The sequence below is a fragment of the Triplophysa dalaica genome, chromosome 3 (genome assembly GCF_015846415.1).
Source record: "Triplophysa dalaica isolate WHDGS20190420 chromosome 3, ASM1584641v1, whole genome shotgun sequence".
Classification (NCBI taxonomy): Eukaryota; Metazoa; Chordata; class Actinopteri; order Cypriniformes; family Nemacheilidae; genus Triplophysa; species Triplophysa dalaica.
In genome coordinates this window covers 22,311,740-22,333,463 of record NC_079544.1, presented here as the reverse complement: position 1 = coordinate 22,333,463, position 21,724 = coordinate 22,311,740, and the positions used below count along the sequence as shown (strand labels likewise).

General features: G+C 38.9%; 1 protein-coding gene across 1 annotated transcript; it reads left to right on the top strand.

Moving 5' to 3' along the window:
- The first annotated feature begins 1,161 nt into the window (after positions 1-1,161).
- LOC130417432 (C-type mannose receptor 2-like) lies at positions 1,162-15,699 on the top strand. The gene is made up of 8 exons (XM_056742995.1): positions 1,162-1,234; positions 1,944-2,153; positions 2,256-2,306; positions 2,394-2,724; positions 10,432-10,703; positions 12,484-12,618; positions 12,721-12,783; positions 15,446-15,699. The coding sequence occupies exons 1-8, from the start codon at positions 1,162-1,164 to the stop codon at positions 15,697-15,699; spliced, it is 1,389 nt and encodes a 462-aa protein (XP_056598973.1).
- Positions 15,700-21,724: the final 6,025 nt, after the last annotated feature.

The following is a 21,724-nucleotide window of genomic DNA, read 5'->3' as shown; positions in this document are numbered from 1 at the left end:
ATATGGGATGTGTTCAGGAGGGGTTGACCTATTTATACTGTAGGGGCAGACCGAAGTGTGCTATAACAGCGAGTTACCACAAGTTTAACCAAAGGTGTACAATACTTGAGCTGTGGGACTTTGTGTGAACCAGTGTGAACAAGAACCATTACTGAGGTAAGAATATACAATACATTATTTTAAATGTGCACTGCAAAAAATTACATTCTCACTTCTTTATTTTCTAAAACTTCTTAAATCAATTCACAATTGTCTTGTTTGATGAAAGAATGTAAGAATTAATCAAGTTTATGGTAAAAACAAACAAAAAATTTGTCCATGGGGTGAGAAAAATTAACTTTTGTTTATATATATATAACTATACATTTTTTTGTTTAAATAAACTTCTTCTCACCACGTGGAAATATTAGTTTGCTTTCTTTTATCATTAACTTACTTAATTATTTGTATTATTTTTCATAAAATAAGACCAAATATCTTTGGTCACTTTTCTTGTCAAATTGTATTTTGATTAAGGAATGTTTAGATATTTGTACTAGAAAACAAGACAAAGACACTTATTAGATTTTCAATGTTTGCAGTGTTGTATTTTTTGAGTTGCAGTTTAGGACCATGATTTTCAATAAAAACATTTTGACAAATCGGACTTAAGTAAATAATGTTGTGTCAGTCGTCTGTTTATGTAAAAAAATGTTGTTTGTCAAAAAATAATTACATTTGGAACAGATATTTGACAAAAGTGTGAACATTAACATTACTTTCTCAGTTTTAAACAAAAATGTAATATATTAATTATTTAATATTACTAACCAGATCTTTGGTGGTGAGATGGTGGTCTAGTGGGTTAAACCACTGAACTGGTAACCAAAAGGTTGCTGGTTCGATCCCAGCAGCCACCACCAGTGTGTCCTTGAGCAAGACACTTTACTCCATGTTGCTCCAGGGGGATTGTCCCGGATATAAGTGCACTGTAAGTCGCTTTGGATAAAAGCGTCTGCTAAATTATCTAGAGATGAGTGCTTGGTACATTACATTACTTTAGAAAAATTGAAACGGTTGAATGTCTATTGTTTGACAAAATAAAGAAGTCTACATCTTTACATGATACATGTCAATTTAAAAAATAATGTTCCTCTTATTAGATCAGATGAGCGTGCAGTGATGCTGAAACATCAGAGAGGAGCTATGAGAGCAGTGATGGACATGAGTCTGTTTGTGCTGCTTCTGCTGTCAGGTTGGTGTCATCATTTCAATCTGTTTTCATAAGTATATGGTGATGGTGGTCTAGTGGGTTAAACCACTGAACTGGTAAATCAAAGGTTGCTGGTTTGATCCCAGGAGCCACCACCAGTGTGTCCTTGAGCAAGACACTTTACTCCATGTTGCTCCAGGGGGATTTTCCCTGTAATAAGTGCACTGTAAGTCGCTTTGGATAAAAGCGTCTGCCAAATGACTAAAAATGTAAATGTATATGTGACTCTGGATCACAAAACCAGTCTTAAGTAGCACAGGAACTTATTTATTAAAAGCCAAAAATACATTGTATGGGTCAAAATTATGAGTTTTTCTTTTATCCCCTAAATCACAAGGATATTAAGTAAAGATTATGTTCCATGAAGATATTTTGTAAATTTCCTACCCTTAATACTTAAAAACATTATTTTTGTGAGTGGATGGCCTTCTACAGCACCTCTGTTGGACAACTTTAAAGGCAGTTTTTTTTGTTTAGATATTTTAGCACCCTCGGAGAGTTATAAACGTCTGTATGTCTGTGATATATTGTCCTATCCTTAACAGCTCCTACATCAATAGAAAGCTTAATTATTCTTCATTCAGATGATGTAAAAATGTCAATTTCGAAAAAATTGACCCATAAGACTGGTTTTGTCATCCAGGGTCACAAATGTGCACATGCATTTATCAAAACATGTTCATTTTAACAGGACATCTGTGCAGCGCTTCTGGTTTTCAGCGAGACTATTACTACGTAAATACTGAAATGTTTTGGTCAGAAGCTCAGAGTTACTGTAAAGAGAATTATAATGATCTGGCCACTGTAGACTCTATGGATGATGTGAACAAGATGATGAATACAGTGAATGATGGATACAGTGGATCAGTTTGGATTGGACTGAAGAGACCAACAACGCTCAGTTGGGTTTGGTCTATGGGAAATGAAAATCTCACACTGTACCGTCCATGGTGGGGATCAAAGCCCAGTGGTGCTGGAGATTGTGTCTTTTCTGTGCATACAGCTTGGTACGATTATTCATGTGCAGCAAATTTAGACTTTGTGTGCTATGATGGTAAGTAGCCGGTGATCAAGGGTGTTAATATTCAGTTTAACTCAAAAAAGTGCTGAGATATGATTATAATTTTGTATTTCTCTGTAGAAACCACTGGATACATTTTAATAACAGATAGGAAAAACTGGAGGGATGCTCAAAGTCACTGCAGACAGTATCACACTGATCTGGCCTCCATCCACAGCCTTGAGGAGCAGAACCAGATAAGGATTGTCTCTGAAGAGACACGATGGGTCTGGATCGGTCTGTCAACTGAATCTTGGCAGTGGTCTGATCAATGGAGTCCCTCCTTTACAAACTGGGCAGCAGGACAACCATCTGCATCTGGTGACTGTGTTGCCATGTCAACAACTGACTCCGGAAAATGGATTCAGAACAGCTGTGATCTTCAGTATCCATTTGTTTGCTACGAAGGTGAGTTTTCCCAGTTAGCAGGACAAAGGTCATGGTTCGGATTCCCGGGAAAACGCATTTTGATTAGAAAAAAAATGCATATGTTAAGACCATCAAGCACACAATCTCTCTTAATGATGTCATAACATTTCTTGTTGTATCACTGTATTTACCATTGTTTTCACTTTATGTTGTTCTAGAGGCCAAGTTTGTTAAAAAACAAACTGTCAGATTCTTTTTCACCCATGTTGGAGAATACAGTCTGACTGATTCTTCTCTACAGACCACCATCTTGAATGAGGTACGTCACTGTCCTCTTTCAGTTTCATATTTATGTGTTTAATTTCTCATGCAAATTCACCTTACAGACAACCGTTTGCTGCCACTCGTGAACAATAAAACATGGCAATGACCTTCAAAACATAACAGTAGGCCCCAAACACAAATTGGTACAAGATTTGTTTTTTTTAAAGGGCATATTGAGCAATGAACTCATATAGCAACACATTAGAAACTGAAATATCGTATCCACACACAAGTCCATGCTGTAGCATTGTGAGAGTTTGGCATGGACACGTACCACTTGTTTATCAGAAAAAGCATAAATCATGTTATAATGACATTTTACACTATTACGTTTTAACACTATTGACAATATATAGTGTATAAATAGTCATGATTGAAGTTATGTTTGATTCTTTCTTGTTGGTCTTTAAGATAAGTGAAAAGCTGAAGTCGATTGGGATTGGAGACTATAAGAGCATAAGCTGGAAAAAGGATGAAGATGGAGAGGTGTTTCATCTTAGCAAACGCCCTGAATTTAAATAGTATCTGATAAATATTTCAAATGAACTTTAAAATATGCCTTGAGACACATCTTCTATGCTCTTTTTATCATTTCACAATGATGAATCATCAAAATGCTTTTCAAAATAATTTTCTAGCACGCTTAAGGTCTTTATGAATGCAATGCAGAATTATGATGTGGTGTGTAGAGGAGAATAATATCGGGCCTGTAATATATTATGAAGGAGGTTTAAATATGCTCCTTGAAGAATACTATGGGTTCCAATCAGGCATACAAGAATGATAAAAATTACAGTGCATATTAAACAGACATTGTAATGCTCCTACGGTTATTTCAGGGAGGGGACTGGGTGAGATTATTGCTTGTATATGTACAGTACTAACAGTTCTACTAACTGAGGCGTGAATTGATGTTTAAAGGTTTAAAGTCACGTATGTTCTTTTTTCCACGTTTAAAATCATAGTAAACGTATCAAAACAACAAGTGAACTAGAAATAGGTTTTGGAGGTAGACAACATCTTTCGCTCGATGTAAAAACCTTAATCATAGAAATGTCATCTTAATTATTGGACTAAAATGTTTGCTTGTTTGCTTTATAGCTTGCAATTACAAGTATGTACAATTAAATTATGTTCAATGATTATGTTTTTGCTGTTAAAAGAACACGCTTGTGTGGCGTAACGACAGTGATGCTCTGATAAAACAACCAATTTTAATAGGCTACACAAAGCAAGTGCCCTATTGCTTTATGACATGTGATGTCCATTTCTTTATGGAAATCAGCTATTTGAATATTAAACTATGCAACCGTCTGAACTGAGTTTGTGTCTTTGATCATCGTTATACTTGATCACCTGTGACTGTGAGCGAGTTGTGAGTCCTTGTGTTAAATATAAAGAATTTACAGCACAGGAAGCAATACTGAGGAAAGAAAATATAGTTTCACGTCTTTGATTTGTAATTTTTCTTGAAATTGTGTTCTGTGATGAATATGCTACAACTTTGTGTTGCATTTCAAAATATTTAAGATTTACCCTACAAAACATCGTTTATAATAACCTCTCACTGTTATCGACTGTTTGGATATAAACAATGTAACAAATTTTGTCGGTAATAATATAAGCCGAAATCACTGCTTTTTATTATTAATGGCGTTTACTGTAAAAGATTACATGACCATAAGAACGGGAGTCGCGAGGTGCTTGTTACACAAATAAAGTTTGACAAATGGACAAATTGCTCTTGTAGCATAGTCATTGACATTCACTCCCCGTTTATTCTTAGAAAAAAATAAAGTTGAAAATATTTCAAGAATATTCTTAAGGACTTTATGTAATTTGTCTCAAGAAAGTTCTTATATTTTCTATTAAGAACTGTTTTGTGAATCCGGTGTGTTTGTGTGTGAATATTAGAAGAATCTGATAGAACTGAATTGATAGAGGTGTAGTAGTGTGTGCTTCTTGCATGCCAGTGAGTTACTGTTACAGTATGCTGGGAAATGTCTTAATGTTGTTGCTGCTGGTCCAGGAAACCATTGTACACAAGGTTACGAGAGAACAACATGTCACAAACTTTCAGGCCTCTGGTTTTAAGGCTTTAGAAACATCACCGGATTTTACATTGCTAGTGCTCAAGTGCTCAAATGTGCTCTAAACATGCTTAAAATGACATAAAGTACATTTATGTGAATAATCATTGAACAGACATACCAATTATAGCATCTAATCATTAAATCATCATCACAAACTAATTCGTATGCAATTATTTTCAGTTGAATGAATATTTTCTCCTATGAATACTTCTTAATACTCTTAGGTATAAATGAACAAATAGAAAGAAATCTTTGTGAATTTTTATATAATCCTCAGCACCTGCTCAGCACAAGGTTATCTGTATACCTGTTTCTAGATTGTAGTCATAGTAACGGGGCGGAACATGCCCAAATTTGGTCCTCAGGTATGATTGGGCCCGAAACAAGTCTTCTTAATACTGTTTAGGTATTTCTCAGGGACATAATAACTGTGGTGTGGTGAAGACCAATGCCCAGTGCATGTAAAATATATCTAAATATGTCTTGTTTCTGCCCCAAATCACTCAGAAATGACACAATACAGTCTGTGGGTAGAGTGCCCTGTCGGTGCGCGAGGGCACATTCCGCCTGGGTGGATAAACATCCACGGGAGTCCCCATATAGTCTCCGCTGCTTGCTGAAGCGGTGGACTTCACCGAAGCTGCAATTGAGCCCAAACAGGAAGCAGACGGAGTTGAAGCTGCACTAAGAAAGAATGTAGCCAGCTGTGAAAGCAACATCTTCACAAACAGGTTCTCACAGACAGACCTATCTGGTAGACAAATGCACTCTGAGCATTGAGAGAGGATAACCACTCAGGATATACAATGCCCCCACAGGTTCCAAAGAACAAAAGCTGAATGAATTGGCATGCCGTCTTCCTTTATACCCGTATGCATGGGCAGAGACTGGCAGGTGCATACCATTTGCCAAGTTCATTGGTATTTTGAAATCCGTCTCGGAGAGGATAGGTTCTTATGTTTAAACCCCATTCAGTTGACACAACGTCAAGAGACAGAGAGAAAGGGAACATGACACTCGGTTACTTTAGTGTTTCTAGGTGGTTGCAATTGTGTTGCTAAGGCCTTCTGGGTGATTGCAAAGGTGTTGCAAGGTGGTTGCTAGGGTTCTCTAAATTATTGATACGGCATGTCTCGATAGGGTCACAACGATCCTGCCGTTGGAATTTTCATAGCACACCTCTCCTTAATATATGCTCATTTATGGGTCTACAACAAACCGTATGTACCAAGTTATGCACCAAAGTTTTGTAAAGAAAAAAACTGAATAATAAGAAGAGTACCACCAACTTTGTGAAAAAATTGAATAGGCTACTCAAGCAAAAGAATAGACACAGGTGCAACCCAATTATACTTATGTCAAAAGATAAAGCACATGTATAGGCCAAAAATACTTAAACTTCAAAATCAAGTACAATATACTCAAGATTAAATTTAAGTATATTTCTGAGAAGTACATAAGAAGTAGACTGAAAGTACAGTATACTTTCTGCCAGCTTGGCAAGCAGGTCTGTGTTAAGCGCCGTAATGGCTGCAGGACCGGATGGCTGCTTGCCGGAGCTGGATTACTTACCCTGTTGCAAATCTTGTCTATGTATACTGTGTGCTTGTTTTGCTCCCCACCTTCCTCATGTTATGCTGTATTTCCTTCTTGATACATTTCGTTGCATAGTACTTGTACATGTGTGATGACAATAAAATTGAATCTCATCTCATCTCTTAAGTTTAAAAAAAGTGAATTTATAGCCCACTTTAAAAACTTATATTTAATAGGATTATCTCCAGACAACACCCTTACACAGCATACAGGCAAGTTGTCCGCTGGGCATATGGCATTCTGCGCATGCACATTAGAAAGCCCTTGTCTTCATACAGTATGTTGTGTCAGCCATGAGGAGACAGAACTTGCAAAGGTTTTTAATGCACTCATTTTTGTGGCAATCTGGCCTTAAAATAGAACAATGATAAACCATGGATCTCAGCAAAACTCAGACAGATTCGACAAGCCAAAGAGAATGCCTACAGGAAAGGGGACGAAGTCTTGTACAGGTAGGCTAGGAACACATTTACAAGGGGATCAGAGTAGCTAAGAGAAACTACTCTAAAAAAAGGGAAAACCAGTTTTCAGCCAACGACCCTGCATCTGTGTGGAAAGGCCTGAAAGACATCCCCAACTACCTGCCACCATCCCCCAATTTTGCAGGCAATCAGCATCTGCACCAATCAGCACCAGGGATAATCACATTGGCCCCATTGCTATAAAAGCCCAACAGAGGTTATAGTTCTTAGTTAAATCTAGTTATTTCTCAGAATTTAAGTCACATTTACCTTACTAAGTCAAAATAGAACACAGAGAGGGGAATTTACCTTATTAGGTACACCACTGTAATAATGGTCATTAAAAGGAAGGAAGGAGTCGGGAACCGGCAAACATTTAAACATTTAATAACAGAAATAATAAAAGCCGGCAGCCCCTCGCGGCCGACCGCCGGCGAACAAAACATAAATACAAAACACAAGAACATGAATATAAACTTAACATATGTTCGGCCCGGTTCTCTCTCTTCGACGGTCCGGTCCCTCGTTCCTTTTATATGCTCCCAATCTACTACGTGATTCGAGCCCGGTGTGCGCACAGCTGGCACTCATTCACAATTACTCACCGGACTCGAACCACGGTCTCGCCCCGCCTACTCTACTACAAAGAGTAGTAGAGTACACCCCTCACAGGCCGGCGGGTACCCCCGCGACTGTGCAAGCTCCCTCCCTCGGGGGGGGGTGGGGTGTGTGGTATGCAGCGGCAAGACGAGACAACGGAGACGGGAGCCCTCGGAGCGACCGGAAAGAGAGAGGGGAGAGAGAAAAAAAAAAATTATAGTCCGGTTCCCTGACATGCTGCCGCTCGTTCCTCAACCAGCCAGAGTACTCTCTTTCGCGGTGCCTTGCGGTGGCCCTGGGGCTTCGGTGGACGGCTTGACCGTCCGCCCCCTGGCGGCCGGCGGTGGCTCCTCCTTTATCTGGTAGTCGGGGCGGGTTCCCTGTCCCCTGCTCCTCCCCCTTGGACGGACGGCCGAGGCTCCGGCCTCTGGCAGGCGGTGGCCGCACTCGGCACTTCCGCCCCCTGCTCCTCCCCCTCGGGGGACGCACACAGGCTCCGGCCTCTGGTGGACGGCAGCAACTCCCCCGCTCCCGCTTGGACGAAAGCCACCCCACCTCGACCCAGAGGCGCGGCAGCAAAGGTTGCCGTTCCACCGAAGCTTTGACGGAGGCCGCACTGTGCACTTCCGTTTCCCCAGAGCCACCGCTTCGGGCAGCCACTGGCGGACGCCCTTCGTCCGCGCTGCCCAAACTCTCTGGCACCGCGAGGCCACTCGGCGGCGAGGACTCTCCGACAGCATGTCTCTCCTTCCTCCCGGGTTTCGGCACCAATTTAATAAGATTCAGACATGGAAGGAAGGAGGCGGGAACCAGCAAACATTTAAACATTTATTAACAGAAATAATAAAAGCCGGAAGCATTATTATTCCCTTAATGAAGAACTAGTTATAAACTCTTTAGAACTAACACAAGTTGCCTCTTTTAAGGGTAGATAATATCATTAGCTTAAAATAAACAGTTAGTTATGTGAAATTTTATTGATGAGATTGATATATGCATCTGTGTCTGCTGGAAAATATTGTAAAATATGTGACAGTGAATATTGAGGTTTGATTGTGCCCGGTATTTAAAAGCATCGATTAAGTTAAAGGTTTTTTGGTCTAATGGACACGCTTGCGTGACAGCAATGATGTTTTTAAAAACAACAAATTTCAATACACAAAGCAAGTGCCCTAGAACAACCAGTGATGTAACTCAACTCCTAAATGAAAATGAGCTACCGTATTTGAATATGAAATCATCATCATTGGAAGGTTGGATAAATAATCTGTGGCTGCTGAAATGAGGCTGTGTCTTAAGATCTAGTTTGACAAACTAGTAATTAGATCCAAATAAAACTTGATTCTCATAAAAATTACAAAATTGTGTCAGAAACATATGTTGTAAATTGTTTGCTTTGTAGTTCAGTGGTTTGAGCATGGCGCTGGCAACGCGAAGGTCATGGTATTGATCTCAGGGATTTAACTTTCTTAGAAATAAATGTATAATGCAATGTTAGTCTTTTTGGATAAAAGCAGCATCTGCCAATTGCATTAATGTAAATGTAATGTATTTTAATTTGAATTCTTAAGCAATTTTACACCTAAAATGATTCTTTAGTTTTTCCTGGTCAGCAGGATTTTCTAAATGTCTTGTTCCTTCTCTCAAATAGCATTTAATATACAATAAAAATAAATCATGTAAGTAAATGTAGCCTATATTATAAACATTTCAAATTATATAATATGTTATGATGCTCAACTCACTTATTTCATTTGAATGTGAGTAGAGCAATATGGTTTGTTTGTATGTGCTGTGTATGGGTGGGGTTAGCTATGGGAAGAACATATAATAGTGAGTTACCACCAGTTTATCCATTTCGAAATTAGCAACAAGCAAGGAATCACTTTGACACTTGATTACAAACCCTGTGTTTACAGTAGTGAGTTGTGAATCTGTGTTAAATAAAGAATTTCCAGCAGAGGAAGTATGCTCAGGTAAGAAATGTGTAAATTCGTGTCTTGTTTTGATTTGTGTTGTTTGTTGACAATGCTACCGATTTCTGCTAGAAAGTTTAGCATACATTTGCCAGACACAAAAAGATTCTGTAATTGTCAGATTGTGTATTTGTTTTCCATTGTATTTTATTTTTTAAAACAAGTGAACGTTCTACTTGTTTTTCTAAAAGAGGCAATTTGACTGTATTTATGTATGAATATGAAAAGGAAAATGTATGAATACAAAATATTTAACATGAAAATGTCAGTTTTTCAGCAATGAGTGAAGTGAGTAAATAATGCTGTTTTCTATATTAAACATCTCTGTACAGTATGTTAAAAATGAATATATATTTTGGGAACAGACATTCATGTGGTAACTTGTCTAGTTAATTCGGTTAACTTGGCAAATGTTTAATGAAGTGTACATCTTTCCATGATGCTTGTACATTTGATGTCCATACTTTCAAAACTGATATAGAAAATAGAGAAAAAAAAATGTTTGCTGATCTTCCTTATTAGATCAGATGAGCTAGCAGTGATGCTGAAACATCAGAGAGGAGCTGTGAGAGCCGTGATGGACATGAGTCTGTTTGTGCTGCTTCTGCTGTCAGGTTGGTGTCATCATTTCAATCTGATTTCACAAGTTTATGTGCACATGTATTCATTTTAACATGTTCATTTGAACAGGACATTTGAGCAGCGCTTCTGGTCTATGGCGACCATATCACTACATACATCAGAGCATGTCATGGTCTGAAGCTCAGAGTTACTGCAGAGCGAGGTTCACTGATCTGGCTACTGTAGACTCTATGAATGATGTGAACAGGATGATGAATACAGTGAATGATGGATACAGTGGATCAGTGTGGATTGGACTGAAGAGAGGAACACATAAACGTTGGGGATGGTCTATGGGAGATGACACTTACACAATGTACAGTCCCTGGGAGACAGGATATCCTAAGGAAGGTGGAGAGTGTTTCATTTTTAGGGATAATGTCTGGCGTGATTTTCCATGTTCAGGCAATTTACACCATGTGTGCTACGATGGTAAGTAGTCATATAAATTACATTCTGTAGTTATGCAGTTTTGAAATCCTACAGACAGATTCTGAAATTTCCTAGTCTTGTGATCCAATTAGCCTGCAAGATTAGTGGGACTGAAACTGATTGGTTCCAAGTTAATTCACAACCAATGATCACTATGCGTAACATAGAGACGGAGTACATTCGGGCCACGCCCACACCTGGGGGGACAATCCGACCATCTCCATTGAGTTTCTAGTACAGGAAGCTGCCTGCTAGTCCCTTCTGATTTATAACTAAAACAGAACATTGTCTAGGTGTGCAGTAGACAAGCTTAAATTATTCGTTTTTTCTCTAAGCTACAAAATGTAAAAGCCAGAGTTTAAGGAGACAAACTGGGATGCAGGCAATAAGACGTGAAGCATCAGCTCGAAGAATGGGTAAATTGCGGGATCATGACACACTCAGTATGCCTAACGATACTTATGCCTTAAACATTTTTGTCACTGGCAAGTCGAATATCCAAATGTCAGTTTTATAAAAACCGTTTCATCTACAACATTAACAAACGTTACTGCGCATGCACTTTTTTGTAACCCCCACTAAACTTATGGTACACATTCACAAGCAATAGAGTAGCTGTAGATTATTTCTGATAACAATCAAAAGAAACCAAACGGAACCGTTGCTTGCCTAAACTTCCGCAAATATTTTGAATTTCGACTGTGACACCGCTATATCAATATACCATACGGTTTAAATAAATGCATCAAATCGTCTTGGTTACGACTGTAACCTCTGTTCACTGATGAAGGGAACAAGATTTTATGTCGAGAAAGATGAATTTTGAAGATGAGAATTATCAACTCTGATTGTACTTTTAAAAGGCCAATGAATTTGACGAATGGCATGGGATGCCAGTTTCCGCCATGGCATATGGGATAAAATTATGATAGAATGCCCATTCATTCACCTTTTGGTCTGAGGACCCTAAGAGTCATTATAGGTCGCCACAGCAGACGGCAAAGTGTTGTGGTACGAAGGACATGTGCTGTTGGTCTCTCAACGTTTTGTTGAGACAGAATGGGGTCCCTTACCAAACACCACCGCACTGAGCCATGTCACGATTTCCTGCGCATCAACAATAACTGGCCTGTGCAAGTCACAAGTGAGCACTACCGTGAATCATAAACCTCCAGTGGTGTTGTAAGGCATCAGTTTTATTGTGTACTGTAGAGACAAGATAGCTGCCTGGCACTGTAAGGAACACTGGGAAGCGCCACAGCCTCGACTGAGGGGAAGCGCTACGGAGACCACATCCTGCCGTAGGGCGGTAATACGTGGAACACCTACACAGTCTCACCAGTAGGGAGACCTCAAGGGACTAGAAGTGGGGAACCAAGAGTGAACAAATGTCAGATGGGACGACCCAAGGGGGGAGTCTCTACGTGTGGGGCACTAGCTCAGGGATAGGGGTTTTTAGATTATGACGCATTGTGGGCTTTCTCCATTGCCTGGCTTTACAGCAGTATCAATTGCGTGCTCAGCAGCATGTAAACTGATAAACAGATAAGGTTTCACCAAGACCAAATACAATTGACATGACATGGTCATTTACATGATGAAATTTATGATGATTTCACCATATAATGACAGAACTGTGTTTATGTTCAGTTTAGCTGAAAAAGGTCCTGAGACATGATTTGTTTGTTTCTCCCGATAGAAAGAAGTGGATATGTCATAAGAACTATTTTGAAAAACTGGACAGATGCTCAGAGTTACTGCAGACAGTATCACACTGATCTGGCCACCATCAGCAGCCCTGAGGAGCAGAACCAGATCTTTAAAGCTGTAGGAGGTGGGCAATGGCAGTGGTCTGATCAATGGAACCTCTTCTTTAGAAATTGGGCAGCAGGACAACATTTCCAGAGTTTTGGTGACTGTGTTGCCATGTCAACAGCTGACTCAGGAAAATGGATTCAATACAGCTGTGACCAACAGCATCCATTTATCTGCAATGGAGGTGAGTTTCCCAGTTAGCAACGCATAACACACATACTGATTAATAAAAGTTGCAGTATGTGAATAAATAAATGTGAATCGATTTAAGCGAACTATCACTTACTGACATCACAAACAATTTTATGATGCATTAATGTATTTGACAATAAACATTTATTTTATTTTTTCCTACTTTAGGAGACAAATTGGTTAAAAAGCAGATTGTTAGATTTGGCTTTACCCATGATGGAAAATACAGTCTTACTGATTCTTCTCTACAGACTGCCATCCTGAATAAGGTACGTCTTCTCCGTGCTCTGTTCAGCTTCATGTTCATGTGAAAGTGATACTATATTTGTCAAGTAATGTAAAACTAAAAAGTAACTCATACTCTAAATGTGTCCTTTGCATTCAACCCATCCAGTGAGTAGTGAACACATGCCCTGCAAGGAGTAAACATGTAAAGTCGGTAATTTGCTGCCATTCATGAACAAAAAATGTCATAGACCTAAATAACATCAAGGACCTAAATAATACACATTTTGGGACCAGATAAGCGATTTTTTAAATACGGACAATGAACAATCCTTCGCAACACTTAAGAGACTGCATAGCAACATCCCATATAGCATCGTAGTAATTTGACATGGACAAGTACCACTTTCCATCAGAAGAAGCATAAATAATGTTGTTTGTTTATAATGAATTGTTTCTATATCATTTAGTCTTAAACATTTGGCAGGCGCTTTTTTCAAAAGCGACTTACATTGCATTGTATACACACATTTGTTTCCAAGTATGTGCAATCCCTGGGATCAAACCCACAACCTTAGTGTTGCTAGCATCACGCTCTAGCCACTAGCTTAGTGGACACAAGAAAGCTGTATGGCCTCCATGTCTGCTATACAAGTTTGGTTAGATTTTTTTGCTCCTCTTCTAGATAAGTGAAAAGCTGACGTCCATGGGGCTGGGAGAATATAAGAGCATAAACTGGAGAAAGGATGAAGGTGGAGAGGTGTTTCATTTGAGCAAACAAACTGTGAATTCAATTAATGCATGTGATAAGTACTTGAAGTAAAACATGCATGGAGATTTCATTAACATGTGACCATAAAGACACGTCAGAACACACCATTTTATAGAATGCCTTATGTCTTTCGAAATACAACGTATAATTATGATTTGGTGTGAAGAGCAGAATAGTATCATTCCTATATATTGTGTACTTTTAGATGATGTCTACATCTGTCGAAATGTGTGAATAAGTTGAATATATTGCTATATTGTTGAACTGACAGGCTTAAATACAGTGTTTTATTATTGTCACATGATGAAATATAAAAAATCCAGGCAAACATATTTAAAGTAAGACTTTCAATGCATTTGCGAAAGAGTGTCCGACTGAAAAAAGCAGATTAATTTCAAATACTCTCATGCTTTGACCATGAGTGGTTCCTTTTAGAAATATATGCAAACACTGGTAAATCCATCCATTTGTAAAAAAACAGCCTGCTAAATTGTAAACAAAGTTAAATCATTCAGCTAGCTTCTTTATCCAACATACACCAGTAGCTGCTCTCGTGCTTTTTGTTTTCAACTGTGTTTCGATGTAAGTTATGGTCATGTGCGACACAGAGACCGTTTCTGGGAACTTTTTTATTTTATCTTTTGTCATATTTAAGCAGATCTAATACTTAATCCGGAGACTTCTGTGTTCAGCTTTTTAGACACAATATTTTCTCAATTTAATTTAAACCAATTATCTAAATTACTTATGCCTTGTAATTGTGTGCAGTAATGTATGCCCCTCCAAACTGAATGAAAATGTCTGTTTTAGTATTGTGAATGATTATGCTTATTTAAATGTAAGAATTTGTGAAATTAAAAAAGTAAATATGTGAGTGTTAAAAAGATGTGCTTATCTATAATCTTATTTTTTTTTAATAAAAGTTCATAAGAGATTTGCCTCCTTAAATGTCTGTGCACGTCAGTACATCTGTGATGATAGCATATTAAACTGAAAAAGTAAATTCGTAAATTTAGTAAATTTACGAATTTACAAAAAAAAAAAAAGTAAATTTAGGTATACACCTAAATTGACACAAGGGTGGATATATTCTTTTTATATTTCAAAGTTAAGGATACTTCTTCGAAAAACAAATAATTCCAGTATGGGTTTTTTAAAGTGTAAGATGAATGTCATTTGCCCTCCACGTATAAATATAACTTTGTTTCTGCATCGTGTCATGCGTGTGCCAATAGATGTTGGATAGCAGCTATTTTGAAACGTACATGAAGAGGAAACACAGAAATATTTAAAATAATATCTTTATGTTTTGTGGTTAGGTGAGGATACAGACTCATGGGACAAAATTTCCGATTAATATACACCTATGCTAAAACTGGCCTACCATGTGCACCCAAAACGTCCTGGTTACATCTGTAACATCAGTTCCCTGATGGTGGGAACGACAGATGGGGTTCACCCTTGAGAACCAATCAACTCTGACTACTATAGAAAAGGCCAATAAAATTTGGTGAATGAAATTTGCATGCCGGTCTCCGCTCCCGGATGTCCGGTATAAAAGGATATTGTGACGAGTCACCCCTGGCGCAATAAGCGTCGCCATGGAAATGGGAGAAATCTGAACAACGTACCTGCAGCTTATTGGATTCCTCATCAGCGGCTCGTTTACGGACCACTACAAATGATACGGGAACAGACTCACGGGTGAGCAACGTCTCCCAGACAGGGAAGCCTAGCCACGCTGTCATTTCTTCTACCCTTAGGCTCCGACTGCAGAGAGCTGGTAAAGAACCATCCTGGATGAGTCAAACCACTTCCTGGAGCACCCGGAAGAAACAAGAACCTCCCGACCGGATATCCGACTCGTACCCTCGAGGAAAGCGGGCCAACCGGCTTACCTGGCTGAAATAATTCTGAGAATTATAATAAACATACCCTCCGGGGCTACTAATTGCACTTCTCGTGTACGTGTCGTTGCTCTACCCGTGACAATATATATATGAGGATAACGTTAGCATATAAAAGCGAAGGGAGCTAAGTCAGTCACGGGCTAAATAGAACATTCAAAGCCAGTAAAAAAACGTACTGCATATAAGTGCAGATGGACACTTGGAGTTTATCTGTATGAATGTTAATACATTATGTGCGTTAATATGTTTAGCCGCGGCAAGCTGTTTGTTTTGCTAATGAACAGGGGAGAACACTACAGGTTAGTTTCATTTTAAACGTCTCTAATCATTTGTGCTTTGGCTGAAACTCACTTTCACGGTGTGTGTAACTGTTAATGGTCTAACTTGTCAAAAACAAGCACTTAAATACACGTTATTCCGCTGAGATCTCCTGTGCGCAATCGGTGGATTTTAGGCAAGCATACACGGATAACGTGAGCGTTGTTTGCTTTGACAGATTGTTTTGACCCCGGAGGAATGATTTGAGACATTTAAGAGGAAACTAACAGAGGAATACAGGAAAAATAATTTAGCTAAACGATTGCCATGGCAGTCCTATGCGTGTGTTGTTTTGACACACAGGACGGAAGGGGGATACACTACAACATGCAATGTAGTCGCTGCACAGAGTACTAAACTCGGTAATGACAGGAGTTGATTTATTTTATTTTTTGTGGAAGTCCCACAGAAACAATAAGAATAACTTGCTTGTTTGCGCACAAAATTGGCACAGCCAGAAATGGCAGCAAAAACAATTATTTATTAAACATAAAAACAAAACAACCGCAATGGGGAACAGACAAGGTAACAAAAAAGGTATTCAAAAGGCAAACCAAAAACCTCCCACATGGGGGCAAAACCAGACTACATGGGGGCTACAGTTACAGACCTGTCTGGCTCCTTTCATTTATTGCTTTCAACTAGGTGTATTCCTACTTATCCCAGAACAAACTACTGAATGACAAGCAGTTTGTCTCCAAAGCAAACCACTCCACTGAGACAGCACTGCTATCGGTCAAAGAAGCACTGAAGCACTGCGGCCGAATCTGCTAGACCAATCTGCAGCGTTTGAGACTGTCAACCACCAGATAGAGCTGCACGATTCTGGATAAATTGAGGATCCCGATTATTTTGTTTCAAATAGAGATTGCGATTCTTTTACAACTTTGAATGGTGACAAAGTAATACATAATTTACTAGAGGTTCTGACCAAAAAAATAGTGTATTTAGGTATGTAATAAGTAAGACTTTGCTTCAAAATTAATACATATTGAATGGTTAACCTACAGTAACTATGGTGAGAAATGTTTAACCACAAATTCCATGAGTAAACTAAAGTTTTTTTTTTTTTTTATACATTTACCTGATATCTACAGACCGCTTGAAGGGGTCTTTACAGAAAGACACTACTGATAAACATAACAACGCAGTATTCTCACCTGTAAACAGTTTAAAATAACCTGACAACATGAAATGATGGGCAACTTGACGAAAAGCTCTAATAGCACAGCATCTCTATTAGCGTTAATAGAGTAATAGGCGCTCTGATGACGGGTTGTACCATAATGAGGGATATAAGTGCTCACACGGATTTGTCCAACTACAAACTACAATCGTTAGTTTGGTTTCAAACATGTCCAGTTAAGATGTGAAGCATAATCAGACCAATGTATCACAATCCTGAAAGACACTCATAAGAACAGCTTTGTTGTCAGGCTGTATTTACTTTATATGTTGATCTGTTATTTGTTATGAGATTAATTTGTGAGAGTGGGAGCTTGTAAACGAGTCTCATTTGTGTGAGTTGGCAGCTCTCAGCTTCAATCCCAGTACTTCTGTGATCATTTGACACAGAAATAATGATTGTGTGTGGTTGAAAAGACTGTTTGTGATGCCGTTACATACATTATAATAATAATTTTAACTTCTGCAGCAGCATCAGCAAATATTGAAGTATCGATCCTTGGACCGCTGCTATTTTCATCAACACGACATCCTTGGGTCCCCTCACATGGCTTCTCGTAGTACTGTTATGCTGACGACACCATGATCTACATCTCGTTTCTCCCGGACGATACCACTGCAGCAGCTCCCATAACAGCCTGCCTAGAGGACATATCAGCTTGAATGAAAGAGCATCACCTCCAGCTGAATCCTGCCAAGACAGAACTACTTGTGTTTCCAGCAAACCCCACAGTGCAACACGATCTCACCATCCAACTTGTCAATACCACAATCACTCCTTCCAAAACATCCAGGAACCTCTGAGTCATATTCTCTGAACAGCTGTCCTTCAATGATCACATTGCAAAAAAATGCGGTCATGCCGATATGCCTTATTCACCATTAGAAAGGTAGACCCCATCTCACGGAGCATGCAGCACAACTCCTTGTCCAGGCCCTGGTAATCTCGAGGTTGGATTACTGCAATGCTCTTCCTGCTGGTCTTCCTGCAAAGGCTATCAAACCGCTCCAGCTGAATCAGAAAGCAGCAGCCGTCTCGTCTTCAACAGCCCAAAATGGCTCTTTCCACTGGCTACCGGTTGAAGCCCGTATCAGATTCAAGTCACTAATGCTTGCCTACAGGACTATCACTGGATCTGCGGTATACTTTCACCCCCTCATACACTACTACACCCCATCAAGATCCCTGCGTTCAGCAAACCAGCGCCGTCTTGTATTGCCTTCCCATAAGGGCTGTAAATCCCTTTCTGCTCATTCTCATTCACAACTCCTTCCTGGTGGAACATTTTTCCTAAATCGGTCCGGTCCACCACATCTCTCACAACATTCAAAAAACTACTTAAAACCCATCTCTTCTGTGAATACTTGACAGAAAAATTGAAATTAAAAATACTTAACCCTCTCTCTTTCTCTCAACAGGTAGTGGTCTAGCGTTTTTTTAAACCATTTACTTTGTATAAGCACCTATTTTATTATTGCTCCCGTATGACATATCGCTTATTGCTCCCTAAAATCTTTGTAAGTTTCTTTGGATAAAAAGTAAACGACATCTGGCAACTCAGAAAACATGCAAAAAAGACAAATCATTAACCTTTTTATGTCGCTCTATCACTGCAAGCCTGTGAGAAAACAAGCGCTTCAAAAATCTCTCTATTAATCTCTTTTATTCGTGAGGGCTAAATAAAACATCAGAGAGGAGCTGTAAGAGCAGTGATGTACATGAGTTTTTTTGTGCAGCTTCTGCTGTCCGGTTGGTGTCATCATTTCAATCTGTTTTCACAAGTGGACATGTGTACATGTTATTTTTTAAACATGTTCATTTTAACAGGGCTTTTGAGCGAGGCTTCTGGTTTGCAGCGAACGCAATACTACATAAATGAGAGAATGTTGTGGTCAGAATCTCAGAGAAATTCCAGGGAGAGGTTTACTGATATGGCTACTGTAGCCTGTAGATTACATAATCCAAATTACATAACAATTTTGGGAATTGTTAGGAAGAAAATATTTCATTTCACGGAAGGGAATAGACCGCTCCTAAAAGGGTCAACTCCATGATCCGATTAATTGCACTGACTATAAAACAAGGAATCCAATTAGGACGCACGCCAAGACTCACAGCCTGAAATGAAAAGGAACCTTATTTTCAATCCTTTTCCTATCTGTAAAGGGCATTTAAGTTGACCTCAACAATGTAAATTAGCTATTTGAATTTAAATTATGTAAAGGTAGTGGATGTGTTCGTGTTACTTGGGAGGGGTTACATATGTTAACTAAATCAGGGAAGAAGTTCTAACACAGATGATGCTGTAACACTGTTAGTAGATCCATGCATAAAGTAACTACTAAGCTGGAAATGCTTAGTTACTGATGCTAAAACAGCAAAGAGGAGCTGTGATGGATATGAGTCTGTTTGTGCTGCTTCTGCTGGCAGGTGGTATTGTCCTTTTAATCTGTTTTCACATGTGTATATGCATTTGCATTTATATGAACATGTTTATTTTAACAGGGCTTCTGTGCAGTGCTTCCAGTTTTCCGCGAAAGTACTTCTACATAAATGACAGCATGACATGGGCAGCAGCTCAGAGTTATTGCAGAGAGAAATACACAGATCTGGCTACTGTCGACTCTATGGATGATGTCAATAGGATGATAAATACAGTGAATGATGGATACAGTGGATCAGTGTGGATTGGACTGAAGAGGGGGTCACAACGTCGCTGGGGATGGTCTAATGGAGATGATACTATTTCACAGTACAGTGCATGGCGTTTAGGGCATCCTGGTCTAGCACAATGTGCCTATTTTGCGTTTGGATATTGGTACGATGTCGAGTGTTCAGAAACTCTGCACTTTGCCTGTTATGATGGTAAGTCATCAGGTTTTTGTCTGCGCAAATTGTCTGTTTGAGAAGATCTAAGACCTGATTTTGTTTTGCACCTTTCAATAGAAGGTGTCGGGAACATTGTAATAAAGCAGCAGAAAATCTGGAGAGATGCTCAGACTTACTGCCGACAGTATTACACTGATCTGGCCGTCATCCGCAGCCCTGAGGAACAGAAACAGCTGCATGCAATTGTTGGGGATGGTCCATGGGTCTGGATCGGTCTATTCTCGAACCCTTGGCTGTGGTCTGACCAGTGGAGCCTCTTCTTTAGAAACTGGGCAGATGGATATCCCATACTAAATTATGACTGTGCTGCCATGTCAACAACTGACTCTGGGAAATGGGTTCAGCATAGCTGTTTCCAACAGAATCGTTTTATCTGCTATGAAGGTACGTTCCCCCAAATTCAGAAAATAATATAGAATACATCTTTGATGTGTATTCCTGTGTTCACATATCTTTATTTCAACGTTAATTTTAATTCATATTTCTCATGAAATAGTATACAAAAAGCAGATTATCAGAATGAACTTGTCCTGTGATGGAAATTGTGATTTGAATGATCCTTCGCTACAGACTGCTGTTCTGAATCAGGTTTGTCTCTGTTTTAATAATTTTGTTAAGCTCGTACTTGGAAAAGATTTTTTGAAAAGATAACAGTCAATATGACAAAAGTTACCTTAGTCGTTATTTTAGTAGCTGCTAAATTGGATGTTGCCACATATCAACTGCATTGTTTGACAAGTGGTTTGATGTGTATCTTGCTGGTCTTACAGATACAGAAAAGGCTACTGACCCTTGGACTGAGAAATTACATCAGCTTAAAATGGGGGAAAAAGTAGAGGTTAAGAGTTATTTCATCTGAAGAGCAACAGTACAGCATACTCAAAATAATAAAAGACAACTCATCTTTAATGTGCTTCCATAAATTTCCAAAAGTATGCAACAAAATTACAAATAAAGTAATATAAGTCTTGTTAAAAAGAAATGTTATCTCTGTATTTGTTTTAGGCATCTAGAAATGTTCCCACCTTTTAAAGCACTAAATATCCTGTTTACAACTAGCATGTGTGTTTTAGGTGAACCATGTGATTTAGGGTTTGACCTATGGCTATGGTTAAACCATTATCCCATGTTCCAAGAAACAGATACACATATTTTATCTAACGGACAAACAATCAAATTCATTACTTACAGGGATAGTTCACCCAAAATTAGATTTTTGTCACCCTACTTGGCCTCTTTTCATTGTAAACCTGTTTGACTTTCTCTATTCAGCAGAACACAAAAGATATTTTGAATAATTTTGTTAACCAGCCCCCATTCACTTGCAATGGTTTTGCGTCTAAATAGAAGTGAATTGGGGCCAGGAAAGTTCACTAACCAACTTTTTGCAAACTATCTTATTTTGTGTTCAGTGGAACGTTTTGAAATGACAAAAGGGGGAGTAAATTATTTTAGAATTTTCCTTTTTGGGTGAACTAGTTCTTTAATTCCACAGAGAGAGAGAGAGAGAGAGAGAGAGAGATTTTAGTTTATTACCTATCATTTCTTCTAAACATTGATACTACAGACCGAGGTCAAGGGCATATTTGTAAAACGAGTGTACGCATGGATTTGATTGTAAAGTGTGTGAAGG

What these genes read in the sequence shown, in the direction of transcription:
- LOC130417432 (XM_056742995.1), top strand. Translation starts at nt 1,162, where the DNA reads ATGCTGAAACATCAGAGAGGAGCTATGAGAGCAGTGATGGACATGAGT. An exon ending in TGTGCTGCTTCTGCTGTCAG is followed by an intron (nt 1,235 to 1,943) that starts GTTGGTGTCATC and finishes TCATTTTAACAG; the next exon opens with GACATCTGTGCAGCGCTTCT. An exon ending in TCCATTTATCTGCAATGGAG is followed by an intron (nt 12,784 to 15,445) that starts GTGAGTTTCCCA and finishes ATTCCTCATCAG; the next exon opens with CGGCTCGTTTACGGACCACT.